General features: G+C 34.1%; 1 protein-coding gene across 1 annotated transcript; it reads right to left on the reverse strand.

Moving 5' to 3' along the window:
- Positions 1 to 1502: 1502 nt before the first annotated feature.
- On the reverse strand, positions 1503 to 20764 carry LOC128989504 (xaa-Pro aminopeptidase 1-like). The gene is made up of 15 exons (XM_054411399.1): positions 20433 to 20764; positions 19373 to 19552; positions 18121 to 18232; positions 16526 to 16639; positions 16074 to 16162; positions 15503 to 15663; positions 15172 to 15295; positions 14708 to 14854; positions 14052 to 14265; positions 12804 to 12865; positions 5559 to 5730; positions 3405 to 3446; positions 2619 to 2695; positions 1899 to 1991; positions 1503 to 1646 (listed from the first exon to the last, which is right to left on the reverse strand). Exons 1-15 carry the CDS (start codon positions 20541 to 20543, stop codon positions 1503 to 1505), a joined length of 1842 nt encoding a protein of 613 aa, XP_054267374.1. The 5' UTR covers positions 20544 to 20764.
- Between the last annotated feature and the right edge of the window lie 565 nt (positions 20765 to 21329).

A 21329-nucleotide genomic window follows, 5' to 3' on the forward strand; every position in this document is an offset into this window, starting at 1 on the left:
AATAATATTATTAAGGAGTAAAATATAATATATTTTCTTTTTAAATTTTAAGGTAGGTCTAAATAGCTAATTTTCGAGTGATACATACGTATATGACAAAAATACAGTTCACTTCAAAAATAAAAATTGATAAAGTTTATAAATTAAGGAAGCTGTTATTGTAATTTTACTGTCATTGATGTTTTATCTTGGTATGGTATAATTTCTATATTATATGTATATGTACCAACATCCAACAGCATAACAAGTCCTACAAAATACTTCTGCAATAGTTAAATAACTAAAATATTTTTACAGTTGCAACTATCGCTCATACAAATTTTTAATGTTTAACTTGCACAAAACATAATAATTATTGCACCAACTCGGGGTTGTTCCACTTAAAAATATCTTTGTGTTAAAAAAAATTTCTGGTTACATAATTAATGGCAGGACTACTGAATTTGTCGTAAATGTAGAAATTTTAATGTTTTATCATGTTTTAATGCATTAAAAAGACAAAGTTGACTATGTGCCTTGTATTTTATGTTAAATTATAACATCCAGGGCACTTCATATCTAAAAATAAGATACAAGAAACCTACAATTCAAAAAGGCATACTTGTTATTGTTAATACTCCAAATATGTTCTAGTCTAAAGGTTTGGCTACTATAAAATAACTCCAAGACGATATATTTTAAATTTTAAAATCACAAATGAGGTCACTGACAGATTTTCTTAATTTTTTCTAACTATTTGATCAAACTTCCTGTTTTTAGAGCGAAAGTTCTCAATCTATTTTAAAAATTCAAATAATCAGTACTGCAAAAGCATATTTAAAACGCCAATACCGTAATCAAAATATATTTGGATTATTAATGTTTGCTTGTATTGTTGGCTTTTCGCACACTGAAATGAAAATGGTGAAATTTGTAGCACAAATCGCATAAGATTTTTGTAAGCAGATGAGTTTTAAAAACTGTTAACATACCACATGAATGTCATTGAACTATAGCTTGTTGTGCATAAACAATAATGTTTTTATCATTACAATCTTACTATTGTACTTACGCGTTAAGTGATACTACTCAATAGTTTATGGCAATTGTAAATATGGAGATAAAAAGTGATTGCTGATACATTGTTTTAATCAATCTATATCCTTATCTACCTAAACTTATGCCCTAAGTCCAAACCAGAGTGTGAAAATCTAGTTTTTAAAATATTCATTGCTATTAGTGTAAATCAGTGTCACAGTTTTTCTAGCTTGTTCCCTATTTCAATCAAAAATTTGTGTTTACTTTCAACAGCTTAGTACTAAAAATCATACACAAGGCGTGGAAAAATTATGTAAGGTAAGGACTTGTAATTTTGAAATAATGTACTGACCGAATTCTAAGACTTTGCTCATTGCCCAAATTTGAAGGCGACAGAATAGAAATACGGATTTGAAATAAATACCAACTAGTTTATGGAGATAAATATTTATTCCACGGACAGTTGTTTTATGTTTTATACCTATTCAATCATCATCATCATCATTTGAGAAACAGAACGTTTCCGTCTTCTCCACAAGCCACTTGAAAAGTTTATGTTTGCCTTGTCTTATCATTTCGTCTCCAACAAGTGACCTTATGGTCGAATAGTACTTTCTCAACCATTGGATCTGAAACAAAAGCAATTTTTAGCCTCAGCAAATAAACTTAATTAATAAAAAAAAATATTTTTAAATTTGACTGGCATGAAACATTAGTTATGTAATATTTCCTTTAGCTTTTTGGAGTAAAAAGAGTGCTAATAGGTTTTTTGCAGTTTTTAGAAAACCATTTCTCTGATCTAATAAATCATAGAATTTCTTTAATTATCAAAAACTAACCAAATAATACTAAATATAGTATCCAATAGGATGTGTTTTTACCTGGTGTTTATCCAATTTCTTGAAATTAATTAGCTTCCGTTCATAAGGTACCAGGGTCAAAGGCTCAAACCCTAAAAGTCTTCTTGACCCTTCCTGCAAAGAAATCAAGCTTTAAAATCTATTCACTGAAAGGATAGTCCAAAGATAGATTAACACAATTTTCATCTACTGATAATCTAATTTTAATCTATAAATTGATGACAGATTAGTGCATTGAATCTAAAGGTTTTATCTAGTAGGAATGAAATAATGGATCCTAAAGATATCGATTACTGATGTAATTATTGATCAAGTTCTGATTGTTATTGACTATAAAGTGTATCAATTTGTGCCATGGATTCATGGTGCTATGGTACCTCAATATAAAATTATTTTGGTTACAAATGCACTTTTCAAATCTCTGATTTCCAAATTTAGGCGTCCCAAGACTAACTGAAAGTGCTTAACAAAATATGTTCAATAGGCGAGTATGTACCTCTTTAAATGTATCATCGTCTTGAACTTTACTACAAAGGTACTACCATTGACTTTGATACTGAAGTAGACATCCCATTACCTATTGTAATACTATCGTTAACAATATTATAGATTATCAATGCTACTATAACTTTGAAGTAAGTAACTGGAACTACAGTGTAAGAGTTACATTTACCAGCTATGATTTCTATAGAAATTATTAATTGTTCATCCTTCTGACACTCGTTTAATTAAACCACTTACTCTTGCTGGCTTTTCTACAACTCGAACAAGATTTTCCAAACGCATTCCAAAGTCATTTTCTTTATAAAAGCCAGGCTCTGAAATAATATTTTTTATTTGTTATTATTTATATTAGTTAAATATTATATTATAGCAACAAATACAAAATCCTACAGCTTAATGTTCTGTTTTGTTTTGCTAAGTGAGCAATTGGAGATAGTAAAAAGATTTTAGATAAATGAACAAAATATTAGTTTGGTAAATTTATAAAATAAAAAATCTTGGTTTAAACTTTTGAGACATATAATACAGGGATTTATATTACATTAAAATTAAAATGCCAACATTGGACATAGGTTAAAGCTATTGTCAAAAAGGAATAAAATAATTTTTAATAGATGTTAAATGCTGTCGCACATTTCCTGCAACCATACATAACATTACCAAATCAAACAGAACATTCTTTTGCAGCATACCGTGTTTTTTCTCATAATTGTGGATTTGTAAGTTTAGTTTTATATCTACAGTACAGTCCACGAGAGTCTGCAGTTGAGGGAGAAGCCTATTTACCACGTGACTTCGAAGGAGTCAATGAGGACAGTGTGGTGTTGCCAAATCTTATAATGCCAGCTGATTTGAAAATATTGTTTAGTATATATTAATTAGTGTCGAAAAGTAGTGAACGGGCGATGTTGCAACGTCACACTAGTCCAGTCTTGGTATTGGCTGCCGCCAACTGCAGACTCTCGTGGCCCCTGGTATAGCAAAAGTACTTTATTAAAAGTAAAAGAAAAACTTTTTTGTTACCTTGAGATCCTATAAAGTTGACTTCATATGTGTAGTTGAAAGCTGAAAAAGGAAAAAATATTTCCAGGGTAAATTTTATTTTTTCATAAATCATAATGAAAAACTGTTTCACATGATAATTTGTGGTAAAGGACATTCGAGGTCTGAGCAAGATGCTAAATTAAACTTTACATCTAAATTAGTCAGTAAATCTTAGATTTGGTCTGGAAAATATATTCTTTTACACAATGGAAGAAAAAATCAAATTTTTTTTAAAGAGGTTGGCGGCCTCTTTTAACCTTGCATTTGCCCGTCCACATAGACTAAGCGCCCGTGCGTGGATCGTTTACAGCAAAGCAAGAAGTGAGCCGGTACAGTACAAAGGTGAACTGTACTGATAAAATGTTATCGGCAGTGACCAGGATCCGAACCCACGACATCGCTGCCTTGGGCCCGAAGTCCGCGACGCTACCGACTGAGCCACCGACTCACTAAATCAAGCTAGATCAAGCACATTAAAGACTTTTTTATTTATTTATTTATAATCATCACACGTTACATCAATGATTCACAGGTGATTTGTCATAAAACAACAATCATAATATTGAATACTTAAAAATAATTAGGGCCTACATTTGTAAGGTAATCTTCCAGTGAAAAAAATGCCTTCTCCAGAAGCCATATATATCTTAGATGTTTTTTTTTTTAATTTTTGATATGCAATTGATATCTTTTATTCTTATTGTTGAAGGCAGCTTATTATAAATTTTGGGTCCCATATATTGTGGGGATAAATGTAATAATGTCTATGTTGCATTGGTTTTATTAATTTGAATCTCGTATCATGGATGTGAGAGGGTTGACTCTTCATAAGTGTATCCAACTTGACCATCAGAGAAGTATAATAATTGTAAGAGCTGTATAAAGTGATAATTTAGAATTGAATTGACTGAAATATTCTTGGCAATGTGTATCTGGAGGAACCTTGGCTATATGTCTAATCGCCCTTTTTTGAAGAATAGACACTTTTTTGCTTTCACTACGATCCCCATAAAATAAGTCTGTAATTAATAATTGAAGCGAAATAAGCATGATATAGGCCTACTGCAATTTGTGTGTCAAAATGTTTTTATCTCTAATTAATTGCTAAACAAATATAGCTGAATTAGGTATTTTTGATACATTTTTAATGTGAGTATGCCACATTGTCAATGTTAAAAACGAACGAGTCATTAAAACATTGTCTACAATCTTTGACTATAAATACACTACAATTCAACCATTAATCTTTATTGTTTTTTGTGCATTATGTATATATCCGTACACTGTGTTTATTATTGTGTTTCTTGTTTATTAAGTTTTTTTTTATCCAACCGTCCTTTTGTTAGATAGCATCATTACTTAATAGCCCAATAACAAATGAGTGAATTTGCAATCTCGTTAGAATCAAACCAGCAACCTTCAGATTTGAAGGCGAGCACATCAAGACATTAAAAAGTTCTTGTTTTGACTCAGAACTACGAGTTGATAAATGTATTTTTGTAAATATATTGTTATACAGTGTTGTATTGTGGACTGTAAACTATGTCAGTAAGCTTTGTATTATGGCTGTTTGAGTCAAAATAAACAAAACACTTTAAATGTATGCCTATACAATGAAGCTCCAACTAGCAAAGGTGGCAAATCGCATCTAACTAATAGTAGTGCATTCCTAGAAATAATAGTAGCCTATATTTTTAAACCTTTACTATATTAATAAGGCTGAGTGGTTATAGCTAGGGCAAACTTTCAAATATGAAAGTTGCTAGTTCAATATCAAGCGCGAAAGAGTATATGGATCAAAATAAGGTCGTCATTGGATAGTAAGACCAGCAGGCCCAAGGATTGCATGTAATTATCTATAGGCCCTAGAGACGATTGGGATCCTCTCCACCTACCTTGTGGGGGAATTTCTCTCTTCCTTGCGCCCCTGGGCCCATTTATAAAAACGACCCTGAAAACCGGAAACAAACCGTCTTTGTATTTTACTAATCAAATCAAGTTGGAAAATGTCTGCAATAATTTCTTAACCTAAAATCACCAAAAATAAACTTAAAATAAAGACCAAAGCTTGGACCGTTCCCTTATAAATAACCTATATATTGCCACGGGAAAAAATATAAACAAAATCATTACCTTCATGTACACCGAGGTAGACACCGGTTCCGTGAGTGCTGCCGTGGCCGTAACTGTGTCCCAGCTTGTACAGAGGTCCTCGGATGATGACGTCTAGTTCCTGCAATGTTTGACCAGCTGGGAACACTGTGCTGGCCAGGTTGATGCATCCTTGTAACAGTGCTGTGTAAATCTGGCAACAATGTAGAACAGCAGGTGTAAGTTTAACGAATATGGGTTGTAAAATATTGAGGAGGTAGAGAAGGCATAGAGAGTTTGGAGGTGTAAGCAAGCCAAGTAGTTACTTGAGGACCACAACATTGAGATCCGAGACCATGGCAAGACTCACAAAAACTGTTTAAGAATGCTAACGATTGAATGGACATTGCAGATTAAGGGACACCACATGAAAATGGGTAAAGAGCAGGGCTAGGGTAAAGAGTATGAATTTGATTATGCCAAATGAAAAAAAAACTGCAGAGGGTCTGTTGAAAAATTGGGAGGCAGTCTCTGCTTCAAGAGAGCCAATAGTGTGGGTGGTAGCAGGTAGCAATTGGGATTATTCTCGAGTTACATATAGATTTTGTCAAGGAATTAGGGCTGGAGGGGATGCTTTAGGCGGACTGAACACTAGTTTAGGGGCTCAATAATAGATCTTTAAGCTTGCAGCGCTTTCTTTTCTTATCCCATAACCTTCAGTGGTAAAAGAATATCCAAACATTTTAGTGATTCAATATAAAAAAAGATTAACAAAAACTTTCCAAAATCATTTAAGAGTCATATGTTAAAACTGTTATGATTCATATTGCATAGTGTCAGTTGTTTCTTTTAGTTTTCAGTACTTAAGTGGTTAGGAAGTGAATTTACAAAAATGTATTTTATTTTAAACTAGTTGTTACCCACGGGATTCACCCCGTTTGACTTCATAAGTATAAATAAAACTATTGATTGGTTAGGTTAAGCTGAAATAAAAAAAAACCAGAATACAGTAATACAAACAAATAATCACACTTGATTTTTCTATATATTAAATCCAATGTTTGTTTGTTTGTGTGTTTCTTTGTTTGTCCTTTATGGACTCCGAAACCGCTTGACAGATTGTAATGAAACTTTCAGGCATTATTAAGCATTATTCAAGGATGGTTTGTTTGAAGTTTGGTGCAGATCCGTCAAAAGGGCTCCGCCCCAGTGGCTCTGGAGTTTCCCATGTTAACCTTATGAATACTCATCTATATAAATAAAATTACAGTTTTGTCTGTACATTGCTTAGAATCATGCAGTTTTTGGTTATTTTTACGTTTTATAGCCAAGAAAGCCGAAACGAGTCTTATCTCAATTTCTGTCTGTATGTCTGTCTGTTTGTCCATTCTGTGACTTCGTCTGTAACGCCAAAATGTCATTTTACGCGGCCTACTCCTAGAAAACTAGTCTCGATCAAGGTTCTAATCGTTTTTCTGTATTTACTGGATTGGCGAGAGTGTCTTTGGCTATAAAAACATGGCCTCGCTTCTTTGAAAACAAAATAACGAACCATCAAAAACCCAATTTTGTTCGATTTTTGTAAAATTTTCTCCCAATGTTTACTATTACATTTTATGAAATAACGATCAGCTGTTTGGATTAGTTCTCACTTCTAGCTGTCACTTATATGTTTACATTAAAAGTTGTTTACAAATACCGCAACCATTTCTGATCAAGTTTAGTAAGCACATCCAAACCAAGTGAGATTAAAAACGTTGTGCCTTACTTAACCGGTTTAATTAATCGCAAGTGCAACGATTGTTCTTGAGTTTTGATAACCGGGGAAAATACCGTGAATCAGTGTTGTATTAGTGCAAGGAAACTTACATATTTTTAATCATCGGCACCAATACCGTAGCTTACAAAGTTTTCCACTCATTGACGGCGCTTCAAGGACAGTTGTATAAAGTGCAAAGTAAAAAATCACAACTGCAGTGGGTGATCGTGGATGTTGCTGCGATTTTGGAAGATCTGTCTGATTTCGCTGTGATCGTACCGTAACGGAGGTTAAACTTAACAGATGTAGCTAAACTCGCTTTTCCAATGTGTCATTTTTTGTTTCTACTTTCTTACTTTTCGATAACGATATCGGTACTTTTCCTACTTAGGAAATAAAACTACAAACGTACAAAACTCCAGATTTGTGCGTTTTTTGTCACATTTCCTCCGAATGTTTGCTAGATATATGTACCTACCAATTATCGTTTAGAGATTACGTAATCTTTTAAATGAAAAACCTTTGTTTGGATAAAGGTGGTTTCTTCAAACTGCCATTAATATGTTAACATTAAAGCTGCTTACAAATAATGCTATTAATGGAAAATAACTTTGATTTTCGAAAACTTAAAGACAAAATTAAAACCAAAGGTGATTAATAACTTCGGTACTGCACCACATCAAGTGAAAGTTTTTTTAGCAAACCATAGTACGTTTTTAAAGCTTTACGTTGTTGTTACATCATTTACATGTTACATGTTTTGTGGCCTGTGTATTTATTTATTTATATATTTGCCAACAGATTAGTTAACACCTATAATACAGTTTGATTTGAAGGACAGTTTGAATTAGTCGTAAGTACTACAGTTCTTTTCTCAAATGTAAACGTTGGTTTTTGTTTTTGGTACTGCTACTTTTCCTTAGAACCGGTGGTAGCAGTAAGAATAATTTTTACATAAAAACACATCACTATTTTCATTTTCACTATTTATTTATAAACACTGCACCTTATTGCTTATTAAATTTAATTGATGTCTTACTGTATAATTTTTAGCGTTTTCTGTCTGGACTCAAAAATGTTGTGTGGACTCAATTCTGTATTTGTGTGTGTATGTCTGTTGGTAACGCATTAATGTCCTTATTTTTCGTGGAAAAGACAAGAGCACCATTGTAAATAACAGTTTCGACCCAAATAAAGTGTGCAGTAGTGAGGTTGAGGTAGTGTTTTAACTACTTTTAACCAGTGTGAAAAGTAACTTTAAATTACAGGCCTATCTTAGGGCTATGCCTCATAGATCTATACTGTAAAGCAAATCCTTTCATCGTTTGATATAAAATATGGACTAACACGATCGGGTGACATTTAATTGCGAAGCATTCGTTTTGGCTTTGAAACTGTCAGATATTGTATTTGAGAAGGTTTATATGTGTTCCTAAACAGTTATAGTTTTGCCATCATATCTGGAAAAATGCACACTAAATATGCAAACCAACTCCTGTTCTGAATATAAGGTTTTAACTTACTACTAGATTCCCGTACGTAGAACGGGCAAACAGCTAGTATTAAATGGAATTAAAGAATCTTAACAGCTGGTTTAACTAAACAATTTGATTCTGTGATGTTCAATAGCATTAAAAAGTTAATAGGTTTACCAACAGGGTGCAGCACTATTTTTTTTTTAATTTATGACAACAGCTAAATAATTTGCAACCAAAAGGTGAGTGATCGTAGCGAACAAACTTCAACCAGGACGTGATTGAGCCATGCTAACGAGCTTATCTTGAAAATGAACCAGCATTTGACATAAAACCACATTAGGACAGGACAACGTCTGTTGGGCCAGCTAGTACAGTAAGGTAATAAATTGAAAGAATAACAAACAAATAAGTACAGCTGGGGTATTTTTACAATAGGTGTATGAAAGTTCCCTTTAGAAAAGAATTACGACCTTTAAGGGCAATTTATGAAAAATGGATAGTTTTGCACAAGGTTTCTCGTCATAACAAACATTTTATGTATATGGTTTATGGGGGTAAGACTTGTAGTTTTTTCAAAAGTTCATGGGTACTTTGGGATTTATCTATACTATTATAAAGAAGAGGTGGTGTCTGTGTGTGTGTGTGTGTTTGTATGAGGTAATCTCAAAAACTACTGAACCGACTGGGCTCAAATTGCACACAAATGAAGCTACAGATCCGAGGATACATATAGAACTATTCCCGCTTCGATATTGTCCTAGGGCTCTGCCCCGTGGGCTTTCAAAAATTCGAGGTGAGAGATTTAAAAGTAAATATGGGTTGATTATCCATGGTAACAAAGAACAAACCTACAAAGTTTAAAAATGTAAACAAGCAGAACTAACTGTCAAATGAATGTTGATTTCATAATTCCACACAGCTAATGCGGCAAAAGAATAAGTTTTAAACCAGGCTGCTTGTTAAAAAATATTTAAAAAGTGTTTGTCTTGGTCTTTTATTTTGAATGAAATAAGTAGCTAAATCAAAGGTAAATTATTAGATGGTCAGTTTCATGAGGATAGTAAAGCAATATTGGAATGCTCTTGATACGGTAACCAAGTAGATCAATACAAGGAAAGTAGAAACAATAACATAAACGTTTATTTGAGTTACATTATCGATTAACAATTACTTGTATGGAAATGGCAGATTGACATGTCCATAGAAACCAAACTAACTGACCAAACAGTAAATTAATGCATATTGATATAAAAATGTCATCCTTATCGTTTGGTTCGGCTTGTATACGAATTGGAAATATATTATACCTCTTGATTGGAATACCAGTACTTGCAGAATACAAACTATCCAAGCTTCAAGTAGTTTACTACCTAACATTTATTCTTTTGCATATTTACAATTGTTTATTCTATTTTATATCTATTATCGACAGACTTTTGTCCAATAACGAGCTGTATTATTCTTTCACAACGCTAGTTTATACATCAGGAGTGTTAGTGTTTTCACTAATAATGATTTTGAATCTGAGAAGCATTGTGTGGGTTCAAAATACAATTGAACATTGTCAATCAACAACTTCAGGAGAATCAAAAACACCTGTAAAAGTTGTAAAATTGGCAATAATTGTCGTCATTGTAGTGAACGCCATAACAGACATTGTGTTTGAGTGGGGTGCCAGTGACGATAAAGTAAGTAACTTATCAGTTTTTACAAAAGTGGCCCAAAGAACATCATATGTTCCACTCGTAGTGAGCTGGGTAACCAGTTTCAATTTCTACATAGCCTATCTCCAAAGTCTAGAACTGATGTACGCGATAGTTGACAAAATGTCGACCCAGCAAAATTTGCAAGTGTACACCATTTTATCACAAGATCCAGTGTTGTTGGACCCCTGTTTTGTCTGTTCGATCCCATCAGATTGTGTTCTAAGAGTAAAAACAAAAGTTTCTAATGGAAAAGTTGAATCTTCCAAAAACATTCTTCAAAACTTCACCAAACTAAAGAACTTTGTTTTGATTGTGAACCAGGTTTACTACCTAACATTTGTCTCACAAGTAATGGATGACCCAAATTACACTGCGGACTTGTTATTTGAAGATTACAATGTAAACTGCAATATGATTCGATACATTTTTGCAATCGCCTTGACGATTTCAACAGCCATCCCCATAGTTATTAATGTTTGGAAATCGTCTCTATGTAAGCATTTCTTTGTTAAGATAGCCAATGAGTACTACCTGACGCGGGACTCGAGTTTGAAAAAGTCGTTGCGAAAACTTCATTCAAGCTCAGAAGATGATTATCCAGACACTCCATGTTTATTTTTTTACATTGACACAAACATTTTGAGTGCACTGCAGGATTACCTAATCCTAGTTACGACAACAATCTATTTCAGTTCGTAAACTACTGGGATTTGTATAAGGTACTCTAGGATTGTATTGAATGTTGTTTTAACAGTGAAAACATTTTCATTTTTAGCTTGACATTTTAATTAGTGAATGAAGTGTAAACCCAAATATATTTTTATGGTAAATATGTGAAACATAATTAATTATGTAAACGAGACCAAAGACTGTGTTTTTAATGATTTATATTCTTCCATTGGACTAGTATCAGTAATAATTGCTTGTAATAGTTTGTACTTGTACTGTACTGTCATGGTTTTGTTTATCAGTTTAGGCTGTGGTTTCCTAGACGCGTAATAGATGCGCAGCGGTTTAGATGCGCTGCGGCTTTTATCCAGGCCCCAAAACGCAGCTGCCGTGAGTGGTTTCCTAGACTGCGTATAATACACACGGTTGGTGCGTAATATAAGTTCACGGGAGAGATTACTAGTGGCTACTATGATGTTATACGATGATTTAGATAATGAAATGTATACTTTGGTATTGACAGTTTCGAAGAAGCTGTTTCTTTGGGTGCAGTGAAAAGTATATGATTAGGAACTGTACGTTGCCCTAGCGGAAGTTTTGACCGTAGTATTAAAGCAAAAATGTCAATTTAAAATGTAAACAATAAATTTTAATTAAACCTCTCCAACTTTGCTTTACCTGTTGCCTGTTACTATATTTTGGCCTACCTATTCGGAATTTACCGAATTGACGAAATAGTATATTATTTACGAGTATAACTGCAATAAGCATTTTATACTTATACGCCAACCCCATAAGAAGGACGGGTACTATGCTAGTAATTAATATAGGCTTAATTCTAAGATGTTCAGGGGTTCTCAAAATAATTATGGGGGCTCTTATATTTGGGAGTTGGTGTTGTGCTGACTTGAGAAGAATATTTGTCAACATCAGGTTTATTTACAAATTAGAAATATGTGAGGACAAATTAATTGTAGGGAACATTTAATAAGGGAATTAAATATTAAAATTACACATTATGGGAAAATTAACACTACATAACGAATGATATGGAATGTAAAACTATAAAAATTTTAATTTTATGAACAACGTAGGCCTACTTCCATAATATGTTATTTCAATAGACAAATTCAATATATTTTGCGTTGTTGGTGGAGAATTTTGCCATCTGGACAACATTTACTTCCAAATCCATTGCACAAGAAATGTCTAAAACGCAGCGTAACTCAGATTTGACTGCTCTGAGAGCAGTCGGTGAAATACGCAACTATTGGTGCGCACGTATTAGATGCGCGCGCATTAGATACGCAGCCTTGGAAACCGCTTACACGAAACTCCATAAGACAAGTGTGCTGCGTCTTAGATGCGCACACGCAGCGCATCTATTACGCGTCTAGGAAACCACAGCCTTAATGTTTTTTTTATATATAGCCTATAGTAGCAGACTTGTTTAGTTTTTACTATGTTTTATTTTTGTGTCAACACAAATTTTGCAGCTCAGGCAAAACCGATTTTGAAAACAATCTCAAACCTGTGAAACAATATTTACTACCCATGGTTTTAATTTACATTTAATTAAAAATATATAATATTTCTAATAGAAGTACTATCAGTCTTTCCATTACTATAATAATAACTAATGGCTACTACCTATACATTATAAACAGTAATTTACCTCAACTTGACGAGCTGTGGGTTTTCCAAAGTGGAACACTCGGGTTGTGTCTATTGTGCCATCTGTAACAAAGTAGATAAGAAATGTATTTTAAAATACAAGATTGGAATAATTACATTGCAGTTTATTTAGGAGATGAAGTGACCATGTGTTTATGGGTCATATTAATTAATTAAAACAAGTGTGTAATTAGTAACACAAGTTTATTAATAAAACCACATTGTAATCACAACAGATACACAGGGTCACATGTTGAGGAGTTGACGGAAGAGTGTCTGAAGTTGGAATGAGACTGGAGGGTGGAACGGAAGGGGAATGGAGATACATAGAGGAATGGAAACATAGAATATATAATTATACAATACTGTATCAACACCATGTTATTGAAAACAGCTTAAACGGCTTAAAATGTAAATAGGTACTACAATAATCTAGAGTTAATTTGGTGAGAAATACATTACGAAAGAAGGACTGGGTAACTATAACCAAGAAAAGAGTTCCAGAAAGTCTAGGGTAGACAACACAATTAATTATCACATCACAAAAGGTGAAATATCAAATTGTATAGTGTACTTGTTGTGTACCGTCGACTGCCAGCAACTCTTTTCTTGGTTAGTTAGTTGTTTATCCATTCCATCTTCTTTAATGTATTCCTAAGCCAAGCGCTTTTCCTCCAAAAAGACAAGTTGTTTGGCAATGTTGGTTTAGTAGGCTGTAACTAGTGTTAAATATAATTGTGGTTACCTACAGAAGGCTGATTAAAATTCATCTTTGGATGAGTTTGAGAGACGTAGTAGAGTGTTCGAGTAGACAGTTTCTTATATGGTGAACTGGAGCACAAGACTTTTTCCTGTGCAGTGTTTTTAAAACAATGATGGGTGAAGGAAAAGGTTAGACATAATATTTACCCATATTAAATTATTCTGAATTTCTTTAATATTTGTGTTGTCCATCTAATGAGTTTTCACTTCTTTCATTCATAGTTTATTTTTTTCAAAGGAATTAAATTAATAAAGAACTTGCTAACTTTTTTTGTCTTAGGACGCTAAGCTCTAGACTGGGATCGTTCTTCACATTACTTCAGGCTAGACCTAGGGGTTGCGGCATTATCACTTAGATAAAAGATAAATCATTAATCAATTGGTAATTTGGCAGGATTTTAACCCGGGAACGAAGTCTCTTTGTCTACCAATCAATAGAACAGCCTGTCTTAGGCCAACCAACTAAGAATATTAATGACACACTCACCAAGATATTGGCCACCAGAATCTATGGTTAGTAAACTTGAGTTGTCGATCATCTTGTTGGTTGTAGGTTTCGGAATGTAGTGAGGCAGAGCTCCGTTGGTCCCAAAAGCGACGATACTTTCGAAACTCGGCCCTCGGTTGTAGACCTGTTGAGCTCGTAACACATCCAGAGCCGCAACTACTTTCATCTCATCCCATAGTTGTCCCTCGGCTAACTGAACATAAATTATGAATACAAATGTTAAAATAAATGTATACTAGCTCCATTTCAACTTGGCCACAAGGCGGCAAAGAATGTTGAATTTGATGCAATGATGCACTTGTTCATTTGAAACGATTACTATTACTTTTTTTTCGGTAATCATTAGCCAAGGTAGAAAAATTCAAAATTATTGCAAACCCCAATACTTTGACAAGATAATAACAAAGTATATGTTTACATTTGAAGAATATGTTATGTTGTTCTTTACACTGTTTTTCATAAGCTTAACAGTTTTGGAGATAATTTATACCAGTTCAGTTATAAAAGTAATGTCTACATACAAATTTTTCAAATTTTCACTCTTTTGTCATGTTACATCCTTGTACGTATTTAAAATATTCTGGTGGAATATTATAATATAATAATATCATGGATGTTTTCGTATCAATATTCACCCCTTCCTCCAAGTCGCTCCACAACTGACTCAGAGCCACAGCGTCTCTGATGTGAGCATTCTGTGATCCCTCGATCTCCACATTGTTCTTGTAGGCCTTCATGTTCACTATTGGTGATGGAAGTATTATGATCTTTTCAGGAGGTAACTGTAAAAATTACGGATTTATTGGAGAGTGCATCATTGGAATTTTTAGCAATATATGTGTATATAATAAAGGTATACATGTAGATAATTTAATTTAAGTACTTATTTTTAATTCAATGCATTAAAGTTTTTCTACAAAGAGTCCAAAGTCACACAATACATATTGTTGAAGCATTTATGCCAGTAAAATGCGTTTTTCCAATTAATTAGTTCCAGTTGAGATTTAACTCAAGCACCACAGAAAACAGTAGGCTCTGATGTGGCTTACGTAAATGCCATTTTCTATTAAACTATTATTCCTGTCCAAACTTAACCTACCAGTTGATGTACGACAAGACTCGTTCCTTTTGTCTGGGTACTCAAAGGTCCTGGGATCAGTATCCTGTTGGCTCTCTTGGCTTTCTCCGACAACTCGTACCAAACCCAGTCATAAGGCATGACCCTACACAAATATTGGATTAATTATCATTTATCAGGTAAGACAGAAGAAAAACTACCAAAATAATGCTTTAAACAATACTGTACTACTCACCCCTACGACAAACCACATAAAGAACTAAACTCAACTTACCTCTGCCAAGCAATGAACTTTACACAAATAATTTTCGATTTGAATACCACAAGTGTAAACAGAAACTAAACAACTTACTGTACAGAGTCTGTAGGAGAATACAGATGAGAGCGCAGAGCCGCGGTTATCTTGTCTGGTGGAATATATAATGTAGCCCAGTTGAGCCCTAGCAGCACGTACCCTCGGAACACAGGGGTGAAGGGAATGTCACCTCCACGGAGGTTCAACAACCAAGCCACCTGCGAGGATAAATATTGTGTTCACTGGTTAAAAATAGTTACTCATTGTGATTGGCCAGAGCTGTTTGTTATTTGTATTTAGTATATACAAATCTAGGGATTTTGTGGTGAAAAGATTGAACAGCAGGATGACTTAATAACAACAAAATTTTAAAGTAACAATAAACAAACGAGACATAGAATTTTTTTAAATAAAGATTCTTCTTCAGTTGCAAAACTATATCTGTAGGAGCTTGTATTGACAGTAAGGTATTGTGCAACCTGTCCCTATCTATTACAAATTCCTTAAAACTTATCCTAATCTTTACCAAATAAAATCATAATAGTAAATCAAATTTTCCGATGTACATCACACAGCAGGACTCAACCTCTTCCAAAACCACTCCTAGTATCAGTTGAAAGTCAATTACCTCGTCCAGAGCAGTCACCACCATCATGTCAGCCCCTGAATGAGTCAAAGTCCACCTCAGACGAGACAACTTACTCTGCCAAGTTTCACCTGCAAACAAACCAAGGTTGCCTATATATTTCAATTACAAAGAGTTGTCGATGACGCAAAATTTTGTTGCTGCCAGCTTCAATGACTAAAAGCATTGGTTCACCAGATAAAATTTCAAAACTGTTGCAAATCACATGACACAAAATGCTATGGGAACCTCTGAAACACATCCATGACAGGGTCAGAGGTTAACACGAAAATGTACGGATACACTTAAAAAACCACGAATTGAAGTGTTGGATCTACCAACAAAACCACATGAACTTCAAACAAAGAAAACCATATAATGTGTAACTAATCTTTTATTGGTTAATATGTTTATTACTCAATAGAAATCTGATTTATTAAAACTACAAAACTTACCAGCAAATTTATCTTCATAAACATGTATGGGTTCTGGTGGGTAGTTTGGTCGATTCGTCCATATCGCGTCAATTAAATTTTCCACAACAGGATTTAGAGAAATCTGGAACTTTTCTGAAAAAAAATCAATTTCTAATTTGGTGTTCTGTTTCCAGCAAGGTCATCACAAAGTTTAATTTAATTTAACTAAGACTTCTCTAATGGAATATTTACTTATAATTTAAGCGTAAAACTATATTATTTTTCACAGGTAATTGATTTTAGATGAGAATTAATCCTCAGAAGCGCAAGGCACTCACAGGTTCACAACAGCTCTATTTATTATTTTCATGTTTCCCCAAATATGACGGTTAACAGTAAATAAAGATAGCTTTTATCTGTTTAAGATGCAACTTTGAGAAAATATCACTAAAATTGTTAACATGTAGATGAGAAATCCTATACTCTAAAACAAGCGGCCAAAATTTTCTTTTCGTCCGAGGGCATTTGATTTTTTTTGTTTAAAATTGGGTATTTTGTCACAAAAAATTAATTGGAGTTGGCCAAAAGGCTGGGTAAAATCCAGTTTCTGTCCTACAGCCCTTGAAAGCGCCTACGTTATCGTCAATACCTTTTTGTAGCTATAGTTAACAAAAATAGCTGATAGAGGCTATTTTTATTGTGATAATTTTATTTGACATGTAAACAAAAATAACAGTATCGGTTAGTTTTGTTTAAGGAAAGGCTCTAGGCCAGGATTTTAAATGGTAGAAAAAGGAGGATAGCAGCTAGCTTACCTTGAAAGTGTGGGTAGGCCATAGAACAAGTAGAAAAATATTTTGCACACAATATTTCGTCCCCTAAGGGACTTTGTCAAGTGTAGATAGAGTTTATAAATTACAAGATTAGATCTTGTAATTTATAAACTCCTTTTTCTACCATTTAAAAACAGTATCGGTTAGTTTAGACTATACGTTTTCAAGAATAGTTAGCTTTAGTTTGGTTTATTAGTCATATCAGTGTTAAATGTTTTCAAGGTTAATTTCCAAATAATGAAATGCGGAAGACCTCCGAAGCAAACATTTATACAGAATATGCAAGGGAGAGAAGCTATAATCGATCGTCAGGAAATACATTTTACCAATTCGTCTACAACCAACCCAGTTCCAACCAGCTCATACATCTCACCAAATGCTCAGAACCTCGACCAAATCGTGCATCGAAAAATGAAAGTAGAGAAACAATTTTAGATCTTGATGTCCTAGCAAATTAAGGAACAACAGGCCGATTATCTTGAGCAGGAACGTGTACAAATAGCTGCTCGACGTTTGACATTGACCAAAGACTGCTGACCAAAGACTTATGATATTCTCCGAGCAAAGCTCAGTCCCCAGGTACTGATAAGAGATCTTAGTTTCAATTTCTAAATAAACTAAAAATCATAACTTTTACCTCATTTTGTTGTGTGGTAAGATTGTACCGTTATATTATAAAAACCCATTAATATATAGATTGCCAGGCTAGAAATTAAGACCTTTAGAATCAAAATCCACAATTACAACAAATCTATGCTCTGTTTTTTTAAGCTGACATTTAATGTAAAAACAAAGACTTACGGAGGTAATCCCGCCATATCTTCCACTCGGTGTAAGTGGCTTTCCTACTGTCCACAGACACAACAGAACCAGGTCTCAACTCTGTAGACAGCCATTCAGCGATAGACGGGACCTAAAATATATGAGTAAATAATTATGAAACACTTAAATTTTTTATTTAATTTAGTACAAGGCCAATATTGAAAGACCTTCTATAACAAATTGTTATGAAAAAGATTATTGTTGTTCTGTTTTAACATTCTCTTCACCGAGTCAATCATTAATTTATAATGCTATATAAATTGATTTTCTGGACCAGTATTTTTTTACACTTTTGTCCCTTTGAAAAATTAAACCTCAATGATCAAACTTAGATTTTATTCACCACTGAAACTTTATCATCTAGAAGCTATGACAAACTAATTGTGTATAACTAACTAAAAAACTTTAACTCTAATTTAATCCACCTGTAAAAAATTAAGACCAAAATATGTAGCCAACATTGGCACAATAACTACTACAGTAGACTTGAATAGAACTCTTATCCGAACTCCTCAGGACCGAGGCCAGTCCGTATGACGGATTTTCCGGTTAAACCGACGTCCCCAAGAACTCATTAAAACGGACTGTTTACTGTGATATTCGACTTAAATTTATGAGAGCATTGTATTTAGACACGTGATCATTGGTCTCAAATCTTTCCCACGAGAACAGTCGTTTCACTACTGCCCACTTCCGGCCGATCTAGTCCGGTTAAACCAATGTGCTGATAAAAATTGTCCGGTTAAAGAGATGTCATTTCCGCCGAGTGTAGTCCGGTTAAACCGATGTCCGGTTAAAAGGTGTCCGGATAAGAGGGAGTCTACTGTATAATATATATTAAGTAAAATTTTACATTTGACGTTTTCATTAATGTTACTATTGCTCCTTTTCTTCAAATGTAATTTATACTGTATTTTGGTAAGGACTTATATTAAAGTTTTATATAAAAAAATAAATCTAGTAAAATAATTTACATTTTTTAAAATTAAGACTACTTGGTAGTTTTTGTTGGGTTACGAGCAGGTCTATTGGTAGAGCGCAGGTCCCTGAGGCTCTAGATTTAAGTACCGCCAATCACCAATGGATTTTCTCCAAATGAAATGTCACAACCCCCTAGGCCTTGGCTGAAGTAATGTGTTACGATTTAAGCCGTGTAAAACAAAACGATTTGTGCTAGAGCCTACGTTCTTGTATGTGAAGGTGGGATGGCAAAATACTGCAGGCAACTTACATTCCGGTCCTCACTCCGCATCAACAGCCAGTTACAGTCCATCTCCTCGTCGGCCTGTAGGTAGTAGCGACTGTCCGTCCACAACGCGGCCCAGCTAAGCGTCACGACTGCATCACCATTGCTACCAGTGAAACCGGTTATAAACTCTCTCCGACGATCTGGGATGGCCACAAACTCACTCTGTCAACAAGTCTACAAGTTATGCATCATAGATTGAATGATTTCTTTGTGATCATAGTGGCATGTGACAATAATTGTTAGAGTGTGAGACTTATATCTTGGTGGCTTTAGTCCGAATACAACCAAATGAAAGTCGATCAGTAAAAACTTTAAAAGCTACAAAGAAAATATTGTCTGCAGTAAAAAAATTTTACTTTAAAATAAATTGTCTGTGTATTTTATGTAGAGCAATGCAATGTCTGTGGGTAAAAGCATTTATTAAAAGCTCAATAATCAAGGTCAGCTGGTTCCAGTTTTAAACCATCAGTTACTTTTCTCAGCATTGAACCAGCTACCTTTTTTACTACTAGGCAAGCACTACAACCATTCGCTACCCAGCTATATCTAACGCTAGAACTAAGAAGCCTTACTCACAAATAATCCTAAAAATATTGCACATCAGATCACCTTTAATAAGGTCTTAAAATGGCTTAGAAAACCTGCATATGGATGCTGTAGTTGCAAATAGTTTACGTTCCTAGTTTAAATTATGATCCGGCCTACAAAGGATTCAAAATCAATGCATTTGTGTCTTGTGTTTTATATATATATATACTGTGTTGACGACCTTCAAAGCAAAACGTTTTGTTTCCTTGATGATGTAACCTAAGAATTGAAACTAGTTGCCGCTGGGACCAAGGATTACTTTATGCAGGACTTCTCAACTATTTGAAGTATAACCACTGAGTTTACACGCAAGGTAATACTGTGGCTTAAGAAATCTAATTAAATTGTTTTCATTTTATTTTATATTGATTATAATAGCAACAGCATAGTTGTGTTTCAAAAACATTTACATGCCAATTTTTGGAGAACAGACTAAACAGTGATTTTAATTTACCTGGTGATCGTCAGAGTTGGGTATGATATAAGCGGAGATGTTTTTTGACGACATCAGCTCTCGTAGTTTCTGCAGCTTCTCGCTACTCGACACCCGGTTTGGCGGTTTCATCTGTAGGTTGGTAACACAACTGGTTCTCTCAGACAACGTGACCCCGACAAACCTCCCGTCTGTCAAGTAACGTCTTTCCTCTCTCCAGTCATCGTACAGTTGAGGCACATAACAGCGGACTTGGTGAACTAAGAGCCATAATGTAGTGAGTTGTGATGTGTATACTAGTAACGTGGTTTACTAAATGGTAGTTTTAATGGAAACCTGCTACCAGTAATTAGTAATAACCTTGAAATTGGCCTTGTTGACACATTCTTTGAAATGGAATGTTTGGCTTTTTGTTATTTATGGTACCAGTAATGGAGTATTCAGCATCAAGATGTTCTATTTAAACCTGTAGAAACACCTCAGTTGCAATTCAGTTAAGTTTATAAATCGACTAGACCCATGGACATTTGCTAGTTAATTCTATACAGTTCAGTTTGGATTGTGATCAAACCCAAGTTTCTGTAATAAAAATAAATACGGTAGTGTGTAAAAGAGCAAGTCATCGGTTAAGAAAGTAATTCGTCATTTTTGAGCTTCCTGTGTGGTTTAGGTAGCTAACTCTGGCTCGATTATCTTGTAAATTGCTTAACATGTTTTGGAAATTGTAAACTTTATCTTAATTATTTTTTACTCTTACTTTATAATCCAAAAACGAAACAATAACATTTATAGCACATAAAATGTACACTATTCTATACTCGTACAAACACCACGTGGGTTATTCTTGCAAAGACGTGCTTGTTTTACCCACCCTTGTTCTAACCTATTGCTTCGGGTTTCATTTTGTTTTCGGCTCGT

The sequence above is a fragment of the Macrosteles quadrilineatus genome, unplaced genomic scaffold (genome assembly GCF_028750875.1).
Source record: "Macrosteles quadrilineatus isolate MER2022 unplaced genomic scaffold, UCM_ALF_1.0 Scaffold_3__2_contigs__length_128488019, whole genome shotgun sequence".
Taxonomy (NCBI): Eukaryota; Metazoa; Arthropoda; class Insecta; order Hemiptera; family Cicadellidae; genus Macrosteles; species Macrosteles quadrilineatus.